At 48.4% G+C, this 19,622-nt stretch overlaps 7 protein-coding genes across 7 annotated transcripts; 1 reads left to right on the top strand and 6 right to left on the bottom strand.

Moving 5' to 3' along the window:
* Nucleotides 1-267: 267 nt before the first annotated feature.
* On the top strand, nt 268-969 carry FIESC28_10281 (uncharacterized protein; the record flags this gene model as incomplete). The annotated part of the gene is made up of 1 exon (XM_031164414.1): nt 268-969. One exon carries the CDS (start codon nt 268-270, stop codon nt 967-969), a length of 702 nt encoding a protein of 233 aa, XP_031011523.1.
* A 721-nt stretch (nt 970-1,690) lies between these two features.
* On the bottom strand, nt 1,691-3,865 carry FIESC28_10282 (uncharacterized protein; the record flags this gene model as incomplete). The annotated part of the gene is made up of 4 exons (XM_031164415.1): nt 1,691-1,739; nt 1,809-3,035; nt 3,560-3,810; nt 3,860-3,865. The coding sequence occupies 4 exons, from the start codon at nt 3,863-3,865 to the stop codon at nt 1,691-1,693; spliced, it is 1,533 nt and encodes a 510-aa protein (XP_031011524.1).
* An 853-nt stretch (nt 3,866-4,718) lies between these two features.
* Nucleotides 4,719-5,897, bottom strand: FIESC28_10283 (uncharacterized protein; the record flags this gene model as incomplete). Its single annotated transcript, XM_031164416.1, has 1 exon — nt 4,719-5,897. One exon carries the CDS (start codon nt 5,895-5,897, stop codon nt 4,719-4,721), a length of 1,179 nt encoding a protein of 392 aa, XP_031011525.1.
* Nucleotides 5,898-7,075: 1,178 nt separating this feature from the next.
* On the bottom strand, nt 7,076-8,131 carry FIESC28_10284 (uncharacterized protein; the record flags this gene model as incomplete). The annotated part of the gene is made up of 3 exons (XM_031164417.1): nt 7,076-7,194; nt 7,258-7,515; nt 7,585-8,131. 3 exons carry the CDS (start codon nt 8,129-8,131, stop codon nt 7,076-7,078), a joined length of 924 nt encoding a protein of 307 aa, XP_031011526.1.
* A 934-nt stretch (nt 8,132-9,065) lies between these two features.
* On the bottom strand, nt 9,066-10,729 carry FIESC28_10285 (uncharacterized protein; the record flags this gene model as incomplete). The annotated part of the gene is made up of 2 exons (XM_031164418.1): nt 9,066-10,128; nt 10,530-10,729. 2 exons carry the CDS (start codon nt 10,727-10,729, stop codon nt 9,066-9,068), a joined length of 1,263 nt encoding a protein of 420 aa, XP_031011527.1.
* A 2,136-nt stretch (nt 10,730-12,865) lies between these two features.
* On the bottom strand, nt 12,866-14,500 carry FIESC28_10286 (uncharacterized protein; the record flags this gene model as incomplete). The annotated part of the gene is made up of 5 exons (XM_031164419.1): nt 12,866-13,111; nt 13,151-13,341; nt 13,511-13,599; nt 13,651-13,966; nt 14,188-14,500. The coding sequence occupies 5 exons, from the start codon at nt 14,498-14,500 to the stop codon at nt 12,866-12,868; spliced, it is 1,155 nt and encodes a 384-aa protein (XP_031011528.1).
* Nucleotides 14,501-17,704: 3,204 nt separating this feature from the next.
* On the bottom strand, nt 17,705-19,585 carry FIESC28_10287 (uncharacterized protein; the record flags this gene model as incomplete). Its single annotated transcript, XM_031164420.1, has 1 exon — nt 17,705-19,585. The coding sequence occupies one exon, from the start codon at nt 19,583-19,585 to the stop codon at nt 17,705-17,707; it is 1,881 nt and encodes a 626-aa protein (XP_031011529.1).
* Between the last annotated feature and the right edge of the window lie 37 nt (nt 19,586-19,622).

The following is a 19,622-nucleotide window of genomic DNA, read 5'->3' on the forward strand; positions in this document are numbered from 1 at the left end:
TTCCGGGGTAGCGAGAGCCGATTTTACCCACCCACCCATCCGCTTCACTTACGCCCCCTATCGTATCTCATTTAAACAATCACTACTCTGCTCCGTCTTCTCACGTTCTTGTTTTTCTTTACTATATAGTCGTTCGATGCCCACTACGATAAAAAAAAAAAGCGTTTGACACGCAACAAAAAGCAGCTTTGTTCCCCTTCAACTATAATCCCTCTTTTTTCCCTCGTTTCGTTCAATCGAATTACGCCCTGCCTACTACTTCTCAGCATGGTCCAGCAACCCCTTCCGGCCTCGGACGCCGCTTTATCTCCTCGACCTTCATCTGTTGACGTCGTCCTGGGTTCAAAGGTCGAGCCTTGGCTTACAGCAACACTCGAGCGCATCAGTCGAGGCGAACGTTCTCTCAACTCTGCGTTTCAACATCGGACATATCTTAGCGAAACTGTCTCATCGCCAGGCGCCATCTGGACGTTGACCTCGCTTATGTTACCTACGACGCCCGAGTCCGGCCTCAAGCGGGATGCTGACAACCCCCTGGTTGAGGCTATCATGAACTACGAGATGGTCTACGTTGAGGCTTACATCGTTCACATCGACATGTTTTGGAGAAACGAGGTTACCTACCAGCTCACGAAAGACACCATCGATGCTTTGGTTGAGTACCACAAGGAGATCCATTGCGTCGATACCAAGGCCGATACATACGATTTCATCGGAAAGGAACAGCAATGTAAGAAGCTTCACGATGATTTCGTCCAGGACATCAATAAGTTTGTTTTCCGAACCCATGTCACAGCCCTCGAAGGTCTTGAGGAGGAGGGTGCTGGCGAGCTTCTCTGCGGGAAGAGCGACAAGGTCAAGGCCAAGATCAGTAGTCTTATGAAGCCTCTGGAACCTCCCTTACCTTCTTATGATGAACGAGCCTTCGAAGGATGTGCTTTTCTTCCCCCAGGTCAAAATATTTGCTAGACGTTTAAGGAAAGCGTAGACATGGCTTTATTCCAAGGACTACATGGGCTGGCAATTGGGTGATAGTGTAGAACAAAGACACTTCAGGTATACCTATTTTTGGAACTATCCAAGTTCCTGTCTCGGGGAGGCAGGATACAAGACATGTAATTAATCACATCGAGCCATCGACAAAACGATCAGAGGTTACGTTCCTTGCGTTTCAGCCAGGCTGTAATGCTATTTATTCTTGTTGCTCGTCAAACTTGCTACAACTGCTGTTCTCACGCGGGAAGATCTTCCGTAGTAGATAGGGAGCTCGCTGAGCCTTCGGCGCGACCGAAGAGGCCAATTGCCTCGCTAGTGCCCATGAAATCGATGACGACGGACTCAACAATCAGGAGAGGTGCATGGCACCACTCTTCACTATCCGAGAGTATCTCGGCTTCCACGTCATATTGAATCGTCTTGCGACTCAGGATGGGCGATATTGGTCATCCGACTAAAGGCCTTCACCTACGTACGTATGAGGTCTGTCAAACGTAAGCTGCTCGGAGATCGGGGTACACTAAGGGGCATATTACAAGGGAAGCAATGTGTTGCACGCAATAGAGAAAGATCTGCAATTGACTACATCAATATGAATTTCATGGTGATTGTGTTAGCTTTTCGAACATGTAGTAACTATCAACTGCTGTATCTGCATCTAACTAGTTAGGTCTGAGATCCTTCTCAATACCTTTCACATCTGGACTATGTCTACCATGTGGAAATTGGTTTCCCTAAAGGCCCTGTGGAGAATGTCAATGTGTACTTCCTATATGAACCTTCCAGATCATAATCGGGTGCCTGTGACATACTTATCAAACTCCATGTCAACAAAGATTCTCCATTGTTGCATGATTTCGCTCAAATCATATTGGGAACTTGTGCCTGGCTCAGGTTCGAGTGCTGGAGAATCGTCCCGACTGAACAGACGTGTTCCCTTTCTTTCATTTTCTACAATTCGGACCACACAGTCAAGCTTCTTCTTTTCCATGTAACGAAGATCCATGAAAGGGTAGCATATCAGGATGAGCTCGACATCCCGCCTTGTCAATCTTGACTTCCTCGCTAGATTCGGGAGTGCCTTTCTCCTTGTTTCCGGTATCTGGAACCCATCTTGTAATAGCGTGTGGGCAACAAAAAGAGATTTCAGGGAGGGTTCGCTCAAAAGTCCTTCAAGCGGGCGGAACGGCTTGCAACCCAAATTTGACGGCCTCTGCGGCATCTTAGTATTTGGTAGGCGGTCCAAGAATTCTATCATGAACTTGATGAGTCCACTCTCGTTAGGGAGTAAGTATCGTCGTAATCGATCTGATGCCGCTTTGTGAAGTGGAATCACGTCATTTCCCGGGTGCGCTCCATGCTGCAAAAGGAGCAAGCCTATTTCAAACTGCTTCAAACTGAAAGCTTGAGCGAGTGGTGATTCATACCAATTCTCTGTATCCAGCTCACATGAATAGCCTGGTAGATCAGGATTGGCGCCTCGCTCGAGTAGAAAGGTGAATGTGGCTAATGCATCATCCTCGTTTCCAGCCGAAACACTCAGCATCGCACAAGACAAGGGGTTCCAGCCTCCGCCCAGTCCGTTCGGGTCCATCCCTTTCTCGTCGACTAGTAAGACCACGATTTCTGTCAAGCCACGTAATGCAGCAGCCTCAAGAGCAGAGCTGCTTTTGTCACCGAGATCTGCTCCATGTTGAATAAGACTTTTCGACGTCTCGATGTGTCCGCCTTGTAATGCATGATCGAGGGGACCGTAAGTAAATGGTCCCAATGCCATATAGCGGCCTTTGATCAGATATTCGACAACTTCGGTAAGACCTCTGTAAACGGCGATATGAATAGCGTTAATTTTGTGGTTATGATCGAATGAGAAGTCTTCCGGGACGGAAAAGTACGGGGCCAAACGGGTAGGTACGATTTCTTTCCCGAGGTCGCCACCGGCCTCCAATATGGACTCAAAGACTTTCAAAACGTCATCCGGGTCGGGATAACGGCTGACAGATCTCTCGAGAGCCACACTTTCCCCATCAATATCTTGTCTGTAAAGGGGAGTAGAGAAGATTCCATGAAAGTGTTTGCTGCATATTGATAGTGAAGCCAAAGCAGGAATGGAAGAAAGACTGGCGATACTGAGCAGGATTTCGCTTGGGAGCTTGAGCATGCTGCATAAGTCCTCATGAGGAGTTAGTGGAAAGATTAAGTTAAAATTGCTTTGGCGGAACTGTCTAACTTCCTTTTTGTGAACACTATCACATGATCCCTACAGCTACGGAAGGTCTGATCGGGAAGTATAACAGGAAATTACTGGGGTATCCTGGTTGATAACAGAATGGTCCACATAACTCAAGAAAACTTGCATAATGGGATTAGCGACGTTAGCACTCGGGTGCATAGACGGCTGTCTTTAGAAACTCAATCAGGGTGGCTTGATACGAGTCGATTTCGCTATCACGAACTCACGCGAAATAAGAGGCTGTACAGTAAAGATCGCAATCGGTTGACCATTCTTGACACTCTTTGAGTTGTACGGCGCGGACGTTTTTGACGGTCCTGTTTTGCTTACACAGTAGGTGACCACTCTTGGCACAGTATCTTTGTACCCCTGCAAACGGCTTCGTCTACAGGCACTTCAATCGATGAGGCACCCTGCAATGCCTTCGCCGCAATATGGTCAAGAGATGGTCCGGTGACGAGATTCTGTTTCATGGGTTTATCTGAAAATCCTTTGTCGCGTGGAAGACTCTCGCCAATAGACGCGAAATTGGATCCAGAACCGGTCCCGAAAAGACGGTTTGAGGCGAAGACGTCAGGATCCTGGCGATTAGCTTTCCTGTTCTCCCTTATAACAATGGATATGACTTACTCGCATTGCTGTTATACATTCGGGAGAAGGGGACCTTTTCGGCTCTAGTTCAAGACAAACTGGACCCATGGACGACGGACTGGCCGGCGGGGAGAACATAGTTGAATCCATCGCAATACGGACGACAAAGATCATACAAAAATCGAAGTCGCTGTTCGCCAACTCCTACTGTCACGCTCGCAAATCTAGCAGAAATCTCTCAAATCGTCATTTCTCGTCTCGAGGGTTAAAACATTGCGGAAGGTCAGCTACCAACGGTGTTGCTTCCGGTGTTACGCACTATATGCGTAGGCTTTTTGGGAAGCTCTATGCGTGGTAGTTGTACGTTGTTGGATGCAGAAGGATGCTTTGGCTGCGGCTCGGCGGCTAATGTTGCGAGTGGACAAGGCTGTGCTGGTGACAGCGATAAGGAGCTGGGGATGCTAGGCTCAAGGTTCTCACGTGCAAGATAAGCGAAGTGAGCCTTGCGCTCATCACCCTTCGTGAAAGACATAGATTAATTCACTTTTACAGGTGATCTTTCGTGTCCTACACAGTTTAGCGAAGAGCCAGATGCGACGATACCTAGGCACCAAAACATGCGACACTGACATTAGGGTCACATGCCTGTCAAAACACGAATACAGACTGCGTGCGCACTCCGATATCTCCATTGGAGAATCCCAGGACATGATGCTACATAATACCATTAGGGTAAAACAGGATAATGGGAGGGACAGCAACAAACCACGCTGAAAAGGATTCTTGGAAAAAGAATAATATTAATTCGTAAAGATATTTCGCAGTCTATTAATACAAATTCACAACTTAATACTAACAAATGTGCCATATTGAGAAGAAGATCAAGGCTCACAGCCACCTATGGGCCTTGTCTGCGCATCGCCCGTGTCGATCGATATTGTAATTTGGGAGTCTCCATCTCGACGTCAATACCCTCGTCGACCTCCATTAATTTTGGATCCACCTCTATGGGCGCCATGGGATCCGGTGCTGAAGTGGGCTCTGCAGCTTCTAGCTTCGCGGGCTCCAGTTTGTTGTTCTCCTCCTTTGTGGGTGTGGGAGTTGGGCTGCCTTCCTTGAGGCCGGCCGACATCTCGCGACGCATGCTGATGGGTCGTCGTGTGCGGACCTTGCCCATTTCGCCTGTTTCCTTGGCCAGTTCAGGTTCTTCGCGTTGGACGCGCTCCATCTCTGTCTTGGCCATCTCGAGGACCTCGGTAAGTCGCTTCTGCACCTTGCTGATTTCATCATTGCAGTCTCCATCGCGCAGGAACTGGTGAGCACCGTGCTCGCACATGCTCTGCACAAATTCAAGACCCTTATCGAGATTATCGTATACATCGGGTGGTTGATCACCAGCACCGGGCCGTGCTATTGACATGGGGCCGAATCGCCTGCTGCTCATATATCGTAGCGAAGGGAGTGCGTCGTCGTTGTTGCCATCTTCTGACACGTCTTGCTCGGCTAATTTCTTGATCTGGGCGACTCTGGCGGCCATCTTAGCCATGCGAAACAAGTTTCGACTCGATGAGACGAATCGCACAAGTTCGTCAAAGAAGCCCTGAACATAACTATCGTAGTAAACAATAACCATGGTTCTTGTTCTGTAGGCGGCAGGGGCGTCGTCGTTGGACATCATAGATGGTGACTTGGGCTTCTTCTTGACTACAGCTCGTGCTCTAGCTTGCGCTGTCCTAATAATCTCTTGTTGTTGACGAATGGAACCGGGAGTTGGTGTGTGTACCTTGGACGTATTGGCTTTGACTGGCGTTTGCGCTCCGTTCTCGGCAGTAGCATCTTCGAGATTGTCTTCGTCGTTAGGAGCCTCGGCATTAACCACCGGACGGTCATCTTCAGAATTAAGTGTCTCGGTCGAGCCCTTATGGCGTAATGACTTTGTCTCCGGATTCCTTCCTTCTGTTGCAGCGACAGCGGCCAGCTCGGCTTGGCGTCGGTCGATCTGGCCGCTGAGGTCGTCGAGGCGCTGTAGCCAGTCTGGAACGTTGTTCTCAAGGTTTTTGAGAGCGTCCATGGCCATCTTGCTTTGATGTGGTTGAAGATGTTAAGTCAATCGAATGCACAGTGGAGCATGAAAATAAGTTTGAAGTAATATGATGTTGCAAAGCCGGCGATGAACAACTTCGAGCTTCCAGCCTGATAAAACAAGATGAGAGGTGAAAGAAGAACGAAATCCAAGAGTGGCTGTTCGTGGCATAGAGGCTTAAATAAATGTCTCACAAGTTCCAGAGGACGTATCATTTGATATCAGAGAAGCCGCCTGAATCTTTTCACCCTTCCCCTAGAATAAGCATAGCGCGTGCTTTACTTCGTCTGTTGGCTCGGATCGTCCTCATTTTTAGCGTGTTCTCGTCCAGTGGACTAGGGGACGGGTGTCTCATCGGCAATCCCGCGGACAGGGGTACAGCCATCTCAATTGTCACGCTACGCGTTCCTTACGCGCAACTGGGACTAGGGACGCCCACACCTAATACCTGGCTCTCCGAAGTACGGTGGTGCACTAACTTTGAGTTATGCATGTGCGATGCACCCACCTGTTTTCGTCCAGGCACACAACTCCAGTGGCTTGCGAGAATGATCCACATGCCCGAGACTGACAGACCCGAGACATCATGTCAACACCCAAAGGGGACTACTACTTTGCACGCGGGCGCTGACACATGGGGTTTAAGTGTCAGCAAAATGAGGTGCAAGCAATGAGTATTAAGCAGAGGACCTGCGTCTCGGCATTGTCCCTACTAAGTGCCAACACTAGACTAGCAACGGAAAGTCCCCAACTTAGTATTCTGACAGTCGCTACTACGATTCTCCTCGTGCTAATCAGTGCTGTAACCAAGTCTATAGCACCTTGGTACGTGACCTGTTAATGATGGGTGATCTCTTTTGTGAGACTCATTTCCTACTCGTAGCTGGCATGGGGCAGAGAACTGCACTGTCCTGAGACAGGTCGGGTGTACCCGCAACCTCAATTGCAAGACATGTTCAATTACGGCGCATGGCCTTCTTGACTAGAAAGAATACTTTGTGACAAGACGACTTTGAAATGAGATTTTTGACACGATTTTCTAATTCTAGAGTCTCGTGAGTAGACGGGAAATCTTTGCCGGGCGCGAAATGTCTCGTCCCTGAATCACAAAAGACCACGTAAGGCAGGCTCAAGCAAATAAACAGTCGACGACCAAAACATAACGCATGCCTCTAAGCTCGAGCCTCAGAATCGGATCCTGGACAATTCCTACCATGGTATTGGTAACGTGGGTTGCCGTTTCCACTTGCTTCTTCTGAAGTTTTGTACAGATCTAAAATGTCCTCAAGAACTGTCAAATCACCCACGTTAGCACATCCTCCAATCTCAACAGTACAACTGCACGTGCACATACCTGCTGTTATTTGATCTTCCCATACTCCATACTGGTAATCTACCAGACCGTGTCGTTCGATACCATCACATAACCGGATCAACTCATTGCCCATCTTCTTGATCATAGCTTTTGATACAAGGGTTTGTGATCTCGAAAGCTGTTGACAAGGGGACATAAGTTCTATCTGCTGCTGGCCTAGTCCTAGCCAGGCGTGGTTGATGTCGTTCCATAGTTGAATACGATCAGCATGAAGGTTGGTGTCGTCAAGGTTGAGACCTAAGTTAAATGATTAGTCCCGTTATTCTTTTTTTGCCCTAGAGAGCCCGACGACAGTGTTGTACATACCTAGATCAGCGACTTGAGATAAAAGCCAAATTGTGACGCTAAGTAATGTGTCAGATGCGCTTTGGAGAGACCCATTAAATATATCCTGGAATATGCTCTCTAGTTGCCGCTGGTAGCCAACCCATTTCTCAAGGGCGCCTTCTTCGTATTCGTGGTCATCTTTCATGGCAACATCGACGCTTGCTGTCGCTTGTGGCATTGCTCCCACACTAGACATGCTGTTGCTGGCGTAAATCATGGCATTGCTTCGCTGGTAAACATTTGTGGATCCGCTTGAGCTCTGCGTTGATTGATGCAGGCTCGGGCCAGCTGTGTTTCCTGTTTCGGATCTAGAGTTGGTTGAGGCAACAGTTGGTGTCATCATCTGCATCTGCAGAGCTGCAGGTTGCCGCGAACTGACATGTTGCGCATCGTAAACGGGATTTTGCAGGTTCGGTTGAGCAACGTTATACATCATCGTGGATGCAGTACCATAGCCACCAATCCCTTGCTGCTGGCGATAGCCGTAGCCCCATCCAGGGCCATATGCGGTTGCTGGTCCTTGCATGTTTGTTGTTTATAGGTTGCACCGGGCGGCGGACAGTAACCGTTGTAGGACTCAAGGCGATGTTTGTCGCCCAGTTCTCTGAACAATGATTTTCGTCTGTCTTGACTCTTTGTCAATGTTTGTTCCTTTAAACATGGACTCCTGCGATGGAATGCACTGAGAGGCTGGCGGTAGTTGTGACAAGATAGTCTGTAAAGCGTATATCATTTATGTTGGTTTAACAGGGAAAAGAACCTAGTACCGAGCAGGCGGGCTGAGCTGCAATATATCCTTTTTCGACTGATGTGGTGGACTTTGCGAACCAGTTCGTTATTGTGCAGCTGCCTTATTTCAAGTCCATGATGCACGATCCAGCTTACGGGACCGTTCGAAAGTGCCCAATCACCCTATGCATATGCATGGCGTCGGGATGCTCAATAAAGACTCGATTATCTACTGCCCATTGCAGAAAAGCGAGTCTCGCAGGGAAACGCTGGCATACTGTCCAATCAAACACCTCCAGACCGTCATGGTTTTTGGATTCCTCTACAGGCGTATCAGTTTGTATGGCGAGGTTGACTGTACTGTGACAAGACCATGAATGCCAGCTTCGTGTTCTCTTGCCACATGCCCCACGCTACGCGCCCTCGAATCTCGGGTATAGGCTATGAGGCTACACAACCAAGTCCTCAACTACCCCTGCTTCTCTCAGCTCAAATTCAAAATTTTCACTGTGTAAAACTTACAACGGTCGACCCTTCGGCTTAACTCATGAGGTCCTGTCTTGTTTTAGCACTGTGGTTTGTACATGCACTATTATGTGAGGAACGAAGAAGACTAAATGCAAGATACCGAAATGGTATATAAAGAACATATTGAAACCATGGTCTAACTCGCCCTGATGCTACATTTATACCCTACATACCAGTGGCTGGCGATTTGAAGACATAGCCATTTATGTGATCATCTGTGTCACACATTCACTGGCTCTCTCCAGCGCGCGATCCACGATGTTCTTGGCTTCAGGTTCTCGTCCAGCCCTTTGGTAATGGGCCGCCAGCACCCACATGTCGGCAATCACGCGCAGGTTACTCTCGCTAGCATGCGCTGACTCTCTCTTAGAGATGGCACATTGCAGATTTTGCTCGGCCATGTCCCAATCTTTCTTCTCCTCTTGCAGTCGAGCTAGCATCTTGTATGCGTGTGCGTGAAATCGGTCGGTTAACCTGGGTCCTGTGACGGATTCGATTTCCAGTAAGTCGTTCGCGAGCTCTTCAGCTTTGCCTCGATCGCCGACATACGTTTGTGTAAACTCTAATCGCAAAGCTTTGACTCGTAGCCTATCCGTGTCGATGGTGTTTGAGGTTCGCGACTGCGCTGGATCCATTCTTTCTAGGGCTTGATAGATGGCTTTCTCTTGTTTTATCAAATCGCTTCCCGTGCGTAGTGGTATACTTCCATCCCATATTAGCTGCTCGTAAGGCCAAAGTTGATGCGCCTCTGAAGTTTCGATGTGTTTGCCTAGAAGGTCAACGTTTCGGAGCCAGGCTTGGCGTAGTAGATCGCAAAAGAAACCCCGTTCGTTACAGCTATCGCGAGTCGTCAATTCTTGGAGGATGAGGCGGAGAGGATGTAAATCGGCAAGCTTTTGTTTTGCAAAAGCAGTAGCATGTTTGAGGAACATGCCCATGAGATCAAGATACCCCTTCCAAGCCATGTCATAGATCGTGTCTAGTATGTGCCATAACATGTCGGGGTGTTCCTCATGAAGAACAAATTCAAGCAGATAGAACCCTCGTCGTATGGCCCTTCCCGCAAGATCTCCTTTGCCGTGATACCAGAGGTCGAAAGAAAGTTCGAAAATCCGATACATTGTGCGACTGTCCTGAGAAGGGGGTGAATCTAGATTTGCCAGGTAGACGAACATGGGATCAGGGATGCTGGTTGAGAACTCTAGCTTCGACCTACTCCAATTGGAGACACTGTAGAGAACTTGCTCAAGCTTGGCGTAGGGTCCTCTATTGGAAGGACGGATCGGGGTAATTGTTGGGTCTCTATTACTCTGATCCTGGTGCTCTGTTAGCGATGTTGAAGATGAACACAAGACTTGGTCGTCAACAGTTCTCGCGCCAGGATATTGAAAGGTTGTCTCTGTTACCTCTGTTGCTACTTTTGTTTCCATCCCCATATCCCCATTCTGGCCCGCCTCTGTAACCCCCTCAGCTCTTGAATCAACTAAGGGAGTGGGAGCTGTAGAGGTAGATTCATGCTTTCTATATTCGCGTTTTCTTAAGCCCCATTTTTTCAGACGCTTCTTCAACATTTGACCTCTTTACACCATATGTCAGCTTTCCTTTCCACCCATCGGGTCTTTTTTTAAGGTGCTCATCGGTGGGAAACGGTTGTGTATTTCACTCACGATGTTGCGAACCGAAACACGTTATGCAGGATAGCCATTGTTTCTTCGAGAGTTCGGTTTTTTTCGATGTATACAACCGCGATAACCTGGCGCACAGCCTCCCACTCCTCTTGAGAGTGCTCCTTGCTAAGGGTCTTGTTATACATAAGTTGTGGGCAGCCCGGTTGCTTGGGAGCCAGGGCTGGCAGATTCGATGACATGCCGTTTTATAATGGAGCGAGGCAGAAACAGATAAAAGTCGTAGGTTAAAACGAGATAAGGGGATCAGAAAAATGAATTTTGGGATAGCTGTATGAGAAGCGTAGGAGTTCTTTCGATTCTAATAGTACGTGTTGTAACGACTTTGGGAAACAAAAGACTTCAATTCAGATGAAGTTAAAAAGGACAACGTTTACCGTATGGTATTGTTGCCAGCATGTGTAATCTTTTCTTTGTGCACGCAACGAGGGAAATTCCTCACGGTCACTCACGTCTTTTATGGTCTTGGGTCGTCTGTAGTACGACGTATGCAGTCGTAGACATGCCTCGGGCATGGACGAATTCGATTGTGTAAAGGCAGGGGCAAACCATGATGGTGCGGGTCGCCGGGATTTAGAAATCAGCAGATGGAAGCGCATTACTAGCCTGTTTTGGTTTAGGCTATCAAGGACATATAACTCAGCTCACAGGGGTAATGTGATAGCTGAACTTGGCAGGGCCTGCAGGTAAGAAATGATGAGCGTTGGCTAACTATAACTTGCCAATAAACACGAACGGCATGGCCGTCGAGCCGGCCCCCAAATCACCTACAAGCGAACATTGGGTGGGTTTTGCTAACTCTTAGCATAAGCCGAGGCGAGCAAGTAAGAAGCCGATTGGCAATAAAGCGAACAAAACCTTATCGTCTACGACTGACACCACTAGGCATGCTGAAGAAAGCATTCGGGGTCAGCCTTAATGCTGTAATTGGCTGCAAACAGGCCGAGACTACTAGGGTTCCTGAACTTGACTATATGCTACGGTGACGCAATGAGCTACAGGGTACCATGTGCACGGCGTACTTCTCAGCTCTGGTCTCACCTCTTGTCTTAAACCCAACATCATTGCCGTGATATTCAGCCAGTGTATGGAGTAGAATATGTCACGGTGTTCTAAATCTGGCCGAGTCGAAGGGAAGATACTGTTTAATCTGGCGTGCATTCCCCTTCGATGTAAAAGACGATAAACTGAAGCTATGAGTAGCCTGAATCCCGTTGCAAATTTTGATCGGTCGTTCTCTCTTCAGCCCTCCCACCAGGATATGAGCAAGTCCACTTTGCCCATCTCTACTTTATGCGAAGCCATGTCACAGGGCCACCCTTGGTTACCCTCTTAGCCACCCCCTTTTCGGCCTTTTTGTCCTGTTGTTCGACTTTTGTTCTTAGTCATCCCAGTTCGCGAAACTCCACCCAGAAAACATGAGAATATCCAAGCCCCGTGGTGCTTGAATCCCCCTCCCCTTTCAATGGTGTAGACCCCACATCATCGTATTCTTACTGACGATTGCTCCACTTACAGTGAAAATAATATGAGTATCTGGCTTTAGGCGTGATTGGCATAACTCACTTGGAAAATCTTCATTACTCTCTCCCACCGTGTGCATCGAGTTATAGAGGATTATGCAATATCAAGTCTCTCAAGTGCTGTCTCAGCATCATTAATACTCGCTGTCAGGTCACCGACGCCTCCATCATGTACACGTACTGACTTTGTTCTGGTTTAGTCATGCCACGCATTTCGACCAGATCTGATCTCTACATCGGTCCCGATCTGCCCAAAGCCATCTTCCCAGAAACCAGGGCTCTTCTCGATCAAAGCTTTCTCGACAGGCTTAGGCATCTTGACTCCGAAGTTTGCACGCGACCTTTTCTTTTTTTACTCCATGACCTTGTCCTGGTATAAGGTCTTGGCTGGGTCCAAGATGTGCTGTCATCTGGAAATGATAAGGCATAGAACATGGGTGCCCGTGATCGCTCAGTGAATGATGCATCTGTGGTGCAGCCATCGCAACAAATCTTAGGGTGTGGTGGCCAGGTGCGCTTGTGCCGCTCGAGAAGCTCGAGTTAGTCCTGGGTTCATAGCTGAAGAGATCTCTCTGGAGTCCTTCGAAAATGTGCATATCCGTTCGAAGTGCACTTGTTGCTGTTGCTGACTGTCGCAAGAACTGGATTGTCTTGCAGAACAAAGTTCGCAGCAGTTCCTCATCCACAAAGCTGTGAAGTACAGGGTAGCAGAAAGCAGCCGAAAGGACCAAAAGGTTACCCCGTTGACTGCAGCTGGTTAGTATGTTTTCAATTAAAAGTGGGAAACAAAGAAATTTACGCATGGGCAGTACCAAAAATGTTTGTGATGATCGGCCTCCTATCTCCCCAGCCAAGGAAGGCGCCAGTACTCTCTATAAGCGGCTTGATACCCTTTTTAGCCAATTCGACTACTTGGGGATCGACATCGCCAATTGTCCTAGCTTTGGGGTGGATCATCGGCGCAGTCACGTTCTCTCGGAATCCCGAGCTGACGCTGGGGAAGTTGGGGCTCGAAGCGTGGTTCTTGATCGAGTGAGAGAACTAAAGAATCTGTCGAATGTACGGACGATAGGTAATAACCTGAGCGCCCCAGTACTTGGTCCGCAATTTTGCAGCCAAGATATCGTCGGTTGGGGGATCGTCCTCACGGAATGCGAAGTTCGGTGCAACCCAGTGCATGCCAGAGATAGCGTCAGATATGACTTCAACATTTCTGAACTTGTCCTTGCCTGCCTTGGCGGGGTCTTCAAGCGCATAAAACATAATGGTTACTGTTCAGGTGAGTTCGCAGGTACAGTTGGCCAGGGTAACTGTCCAGAATGCGTTGGTTGAAGCCGTCCAAAAGGCTCATATTGGGATGGAGCATGTCATCCTCATAAGAGAGTAATCCCGACGTTGGAAGCTGCATCTCAGCAATGAGATCACTCTCAAGTTGCAGACATGTCGGGAAAGTCAGAGCAAGCTGGTTGTGCTTGGTCTCCTGGATGAATTCGCTGTTGCGCTTGATTCTTCTCAACTTATCCAAGCTCCTGGAATCATGTTAGTTACTGGTATCATTCGAAGGATTTCTTAGAACTTACGGTCTCATGATGACCTGCAGTTTATGGCTAGCTTTGTGAATAAGAGCAAAGCTTTCCATCGGTCTTCCTAGCTGACCGTGATACAACTCAGCAAAGATGTTGGCATAGACATTCTTCATATTGTTGTATGCGCCGAGGTGATTTCCAAGAATATCTGTAGCATAGGCGAAATACTCCAAGCCATGAATTGAAGACCGGCGACTGTGAATATTTCGTTCCCGCTCCTTGAAAGGTAGGCCTGAGGAGTGCGAGTGGGATGAGTATCCAGGAGGGGAGCCTTGATTGGGTGAGGGTGGAATGGCTCCGTTGCGGATGGCTGGGCTACCAAAGGGGGTGGCTCGGTAGAGTGAACGACATCGGGTACATTATCACGATGCAAGCAGACCTTGCCCAAAGCTAGAACAGTGAGGACCAAAGCGCTGTGGATGGACCGATCGGGTCAGCCAGCACGTTGTGGCGTGGGTGTAGGTGGCCCGGAACCATCCGGCCCTGGCGATCGCTTCCTTTTTGAACCTGCAGCTTCCGGCCTCTGCGAACCTCCTCCTACAGCAAATGTAGGCTTGGATGTCTGGGGCTTTGCGGAGCGCGGATACGAGGCTGGGAGATCATACAAAAAGTGTCTGACCCAATAATCCAGAAGCTTGGGCTGAATGATCGGGTGCATGTTAAGGATATGTTCCTTGAAACTTTCGACATAAGCCCATACTTTCGACTCTGAAAAGTCGGGGTTTCCATCGAAGGCCAGAACACCAGCCTTGAATTCTACTTGACCGGGAGGGCTAAGTCCACCTAGCTGTCCCCAATCAGCCGCTGGCGAAGAAAATGCCATGCCCGGTGAATCATCAGCCATATCCAAGTTGCCATGGTCGGTGGGTTCTCGAACGTGCCGTGACGGGTGAGAATCTTCACCTCATCCATAAACAATCAATACTCCTCGATTCTGTTCCTGGCTAATAGGATACTCGCTGATGTATCGAATTTCTTCTCGCTCAATGTGATGTTTCGTCAATTCGCGAACTAAGGGCCATTCCAAAAGCAGTCCCGCCCGAGTGGTATGATTGATAGGAATGGCTGGCTCTCCAGGGGGTACGGGTGGGCCAGGCTCGACCTCCCTCTCGTCTTCGACCATCATGCGTAGTGGCATAGGTTCCGATGGACTCCTTCTTGCTGCCGACATTGTGTTGGAATGGCAGGCTGTGACAGTTAGCGGTGTGCAGCGAAGGGAACCGGGGTCGATTTACTGACTTAGCTTGGTACGTTGGATGACGAGTAAGTTTCTGCGGTTATCTACCCTTGGAGAACCTTGCTGATCTGGAGGGTTGTAAGCTTGCTGTGTCGGGTTGAATGAAGGTTGAAGGAGTAAGAGGTCGCCTTGTGTACAGCTTGGCAGCTGTTGTGATGTGTTCATTGTCGTGAGAGTTCAGTGGCTGATGCAACTTGCACGCCTGACCTTACTGAGACTTGACCTACTGGAGGTCGCCATTGATGATACTTTAGAGAAAAAACTTATCCTAGCCTTGTTGAGGGCGAGTATGAGTGATGCGCTGGATGCGCCCGCGGCGGAGGCAGAGGTGGGATGCTCTCGTGAGCTTTGCTGCGGCTGTTGATTTGTAGGTTGCGGTTGGGTGGCAGACGTCGTGCGAGGCAGCGCTGGAGGTGAATGTTCTTAACAACTTCTCCATTCTATCGGCGTCGTTAGTAGTACTCGAGGGGAAAATCAGGGAACGTAAGTTTTGTATTGAGAAACCTCTGAAAATGACAATGAATGTCTGGTTTGGTGAAAGTCGACTTCGAGTGGGTTTAGGGGATGAAGCGAGACGACAATGTGGTTGTGGCGTACTCACCATTTCGAAACAAGGTTGGCAAAATTACGCACGGGAATTGTAAAGGATTCATGCGAACCAGTTGCCTTGCTATGCTGGGATAGTGCCCTCTTTATGCCAAAGTCTTCGGTTTGGCATAGCTTACGTGCATAAAGCGAATGGTCTCTAATCGTCTTTGCTGCATCAATGACCTACAGTACGATCGCAGTCTGTAGGATTTAGTACCCACAATATGCAGTCTTCAAGCTATCACCCTTGCATTTCCTGGTCTACCTTGTTCAAGGCGACATCTCGAAGCCCACCTTACAGCTGACATGGATTCCGAATGCTATTTTCTTAGCGCTAGCTACCCATCCTTGTTAGTCCCTGAAGCCAGTAGGCGTGACGCTGAGGTCGCCTTGCATTTTCCATTTCCAGCAAGGGTTTGGGCCCGTTCCATGTTGGTTCCAAAAGTTGCTCGCAAGGATACCTGTCGTATCCCCTGGTAGGTTAGTTGGCGTTAGCGACTGCTCATCATCGCCAACACGCCAACCTCGGGACATCGTGCGCTACGCAAAAGCAAAGCGCATGAGTACTTAGTAACTGATTCTAAAAGCAACATCACGAGGATGTGGAGGAGCTAAATCGCTTAGCATCGTAACGGCATGTCAGTTCATCAGTCATGAACATTTAGGTACAAAATTAACAATCGAGAACGAATGAGCGGACGAACAATACAGCAGTCAACTTCCACTATGTAAAGCGAACCCAGGGTCTTCAGAGGATGTAAGACAAAGATTTGCATTAGGTACTTTAGGCATGACAAGCCTCCTTTGTCTACCAGGGATCACATTGGCATAGGGCGACCTTATTCCTTCCTTGATGGGAGTGCCACTTTCCGTTGCGTCTAGACAAGTGGGGGTTTCGGGAACCTTTTCGGCAAGCCGGCGCGGGCGCAGACCCTGTTTGTTGTCGATCTGGCACGGACCTCTTAGGTTAGAGGACCACGATCGCAATGCCACTATACAAGTTCATTTACTTTGACCGCCCTGGCTTGCATCCTTCTTCGCGGTCTAGGTATGAGGCACGGCACGTAGGACACGCAGGAACTGCTAGCCGATTGAGCTGCTTCGTAATGCATTAGGAGCCGTTATGATACACTAAATCACTGGAGTTAGAGATAAACAACACGATATTCAAGCTGCCATCACAGCTGAAAACATCACTTCCATTACTCTGCATTCCTCTTTTCTCAACCAATTTTGCGTATTTGCCACTACAGGCCTTTCGTCCACTCCCCCACTTCAATTTTCACACCAACGCCTACGGAGTAGAGCATGTTTTATCAATGATACCAGCCATGCAAGGCGAGACTTGCGAATTATCTGAGATGACTGCCACTCCGCATGGGTAGTATTTCCTAATTTGTTCATCCAAGTGGCCAAGCTTCATACCTCCACTTAGAATTATCACTGAAAACTATTCAAAGCTGGCCTGGGACCACCTTCTAACCGTAAATTTACTTGTGAGAAAGAACACTTACACATTGTTATGTATGCCATACAGTGCAAACTTCTTGTGGGCTCGTCATAGAACAATCGGGATAAAACCTTCTCGTACATCATCGCTGTTCTTCGGAAGGTGGTATCTCATATTCTTTTAACCTGATGGTAGGCTGAAAGCATAGCGAATCAAAATGATAATGAGTTGCGCTGCACTACAGATAACCCCGGCCATCATTTCACTTGAAATCAGGTCAGCGACTGGGAAAGTTAGACACGTGGTCACCTAGGTAAGGATATCACTGCATCAGGCATGCAAAGCTCAGATAGGCAGAGTCTAGAGACGATTGTCTGGCGATAACATATTGTAATGTTCTAGAAGTAAAGTGGAAACAGGAAACCAAATCCTCCAAACAAACATTCCAAACCTAGCTCTTGAAATGGATTCTTTTTGACTACCTTCGCTCTTTGTGCTCTTCACAAAATCCAAACCACCAAGCTCTATATCAGAACTAGTGACGTTTGTCGTTTTATAGCCGATCATGCACTTCCATCGTTTCCACAACTGCATTTCTCCTCCATACTCTTCCAAGCGCTTGGTCTCTGCCGTTTCGTATGGCTATACAGTCCTCGATTTATTCCTATCCGTCTGTCCAAATTGATGGCATATCAGAGATCCCTCAGGATCCATCTTACCTTATCCCACGACCAGCCCGCGTTGGCCTACCTCTCTTTTCCTGAACTTGTGGGTTAAGTTTGATTTCTTCTAACAAATCCTGTCGCCGCGTTAGTGACTTCTGTTTTCCCGCCGGGGCGGACGCTTACCTTAATCATTTGTGCATTTTTGAGGGCCTTATCCATTCCTCCCATGACCTCGACTTGGTTTTTCCCTATCTTAGTTTCGATGAGCTTGAGGGCGATGCGAAGCAGTTCCGAGATACTGCCATCTGTCATTTCTTCGTTCGTTATCTGCTTCTTAACCCGCTGCTTTCTCAATATTTTCAACCAGACGCCAATGCCCGACCACTGCAAGAAATGACCCGTCGTATTCAGCGTTTGTTTGCATCGACCAACTAGGTGTATACATCCGGATGGCAGGAGGATGGTATTCCCAGGTTCCAAAATAACGAAACGAATCCGGCCGTTGTCTTGGCTGACATCTGATGCCCAATTGTCCCATTCATCATCAGTTGGGTTGGCCAGGAAAACGACGATAGTGACGCCCTCTTGAGACTTGATAAAGGTTGAAAAGCCTTTACTGTCTGTATGGTACGAAGTCCAGTGCCCGCCCTCACATAAAAGCAATCCTTCAAGGACATTCTTGTGGTGACGGGCTTCTCTCCGCGATGAAGCATCTCTCTGGGCCCAATCGCTTTGCAGGCTATGGTGCTGAATCAGATGGAGAAGTTGGCAGTTCATGGCTTCGATACATGGTGGCAGGATATTAGGAAGAGGGTTCGAAAGGTCCAGGACATTCCAAGGTTGATCAGATTTTGTGTTGGGCATGAATTTGTCATAGACCTCTCTCAGTTTTCGTACCTCGAAAGTATCAAGGCTTTGGTCTCGAGTTGGAATCTGTACTGAGACCCGTTTGTTCAGATCTAATAGCCATTCATCGAGGATTTGCTCAATTGGACGTTTTTGGCCAACAAATACACATTCTGGTTGACCTTTGATGACAATTGGATTCGTAATCGTATCATTGACTAGTCCGCGAGACTCTTCAGCCGTGCAAAAAGTTGCTTCTACTTCTCCTGCTTTTGGGTCCGTATTTGGAGGCTGTGCTCTTGGTAAAATGTGCTTGACCTCGTCATTGGTCATGAAGCCATGTGAATTTCTCAAACTCCCGTTGACGTTACAGGTTCTGTTGCGTAAGTCTTCAAGGGCTTCCTCTTTTATCACTTGATGTCGCGATATCTTGGCGTCCGTTAGCAAAGGAGATTGTCCTGCCGACAGTTCTTCCGCCTGCTTGGACGTTTTTGTTTCCCGCTTGAGCAGTTTGTGCGATCGACGTTGATGCTGCCGTAAATACTTATGCCATATGTATTTCGTCTGAGGCTTACCAGGACAGTTCCCAAGTTTGCAAAAGCCCGTTGTGCGAGAAGGCACTGCTTCACTGTAAAGATGCTTTTGATAAAATTCTTCAGTAGGCAAGTCTTGTCCGGAGCTATGAGCATTGGGTTGAGCCTCGGATCGAACCTCGACTCGATCTGTGGATGGCGAGTTGAGTGGTAAGCCTTGCACTGACTCTTGGGAAACAGTTTCGGCCCCGGGCTGCGGGCCGCGAGCTAACCCTCGAGCTGAGCCTCGACCAGAGATACGGACCGCTAGTTGAGCCTTGGGTCGAGACCTGTGTTGAGCTGCATGCCTTGAGTTGAGTTTCGAGATGAGCTTCGAGTTGAGTTTCGAGATGAGCTTCGAGTTGAGCTTCGAAATGAGCTTCGAGTTGAGCTTCGAAATGAGCTTCGAGTTGAGCTTCGAATTGAGCTTCGAGTTGAGCTTCGAGTTGAGCTTCGAGTTGAGCTTCGAGATGGGCTTCGAGTTGAGCTTCGAATTTAGCTGTAAGCCTTGGGTTGAGCGCCTAGACGAGCTGCGGGCCGCGAGCTGAGCCTTACGCTTAGCGGCGCACATGGAGCTAAGGCTCGGGTAGAGATATGGGCCTCGAGCT

This window comes from Fusarium coffeatum, assembly GCF_003316985.1.
Source record: "Fusarium coffeatum strain FIESC_28 chromosome Unknown BRIP53273_contig_299, whole genome shotgun sequence".
Taxonomy (NCBI): Eukaryota; Fungi; Ascomycota; class Sordariomycetes; order Hypocreales; family Nectriaceae; genus Fusarium; species Fusarium coffeatum.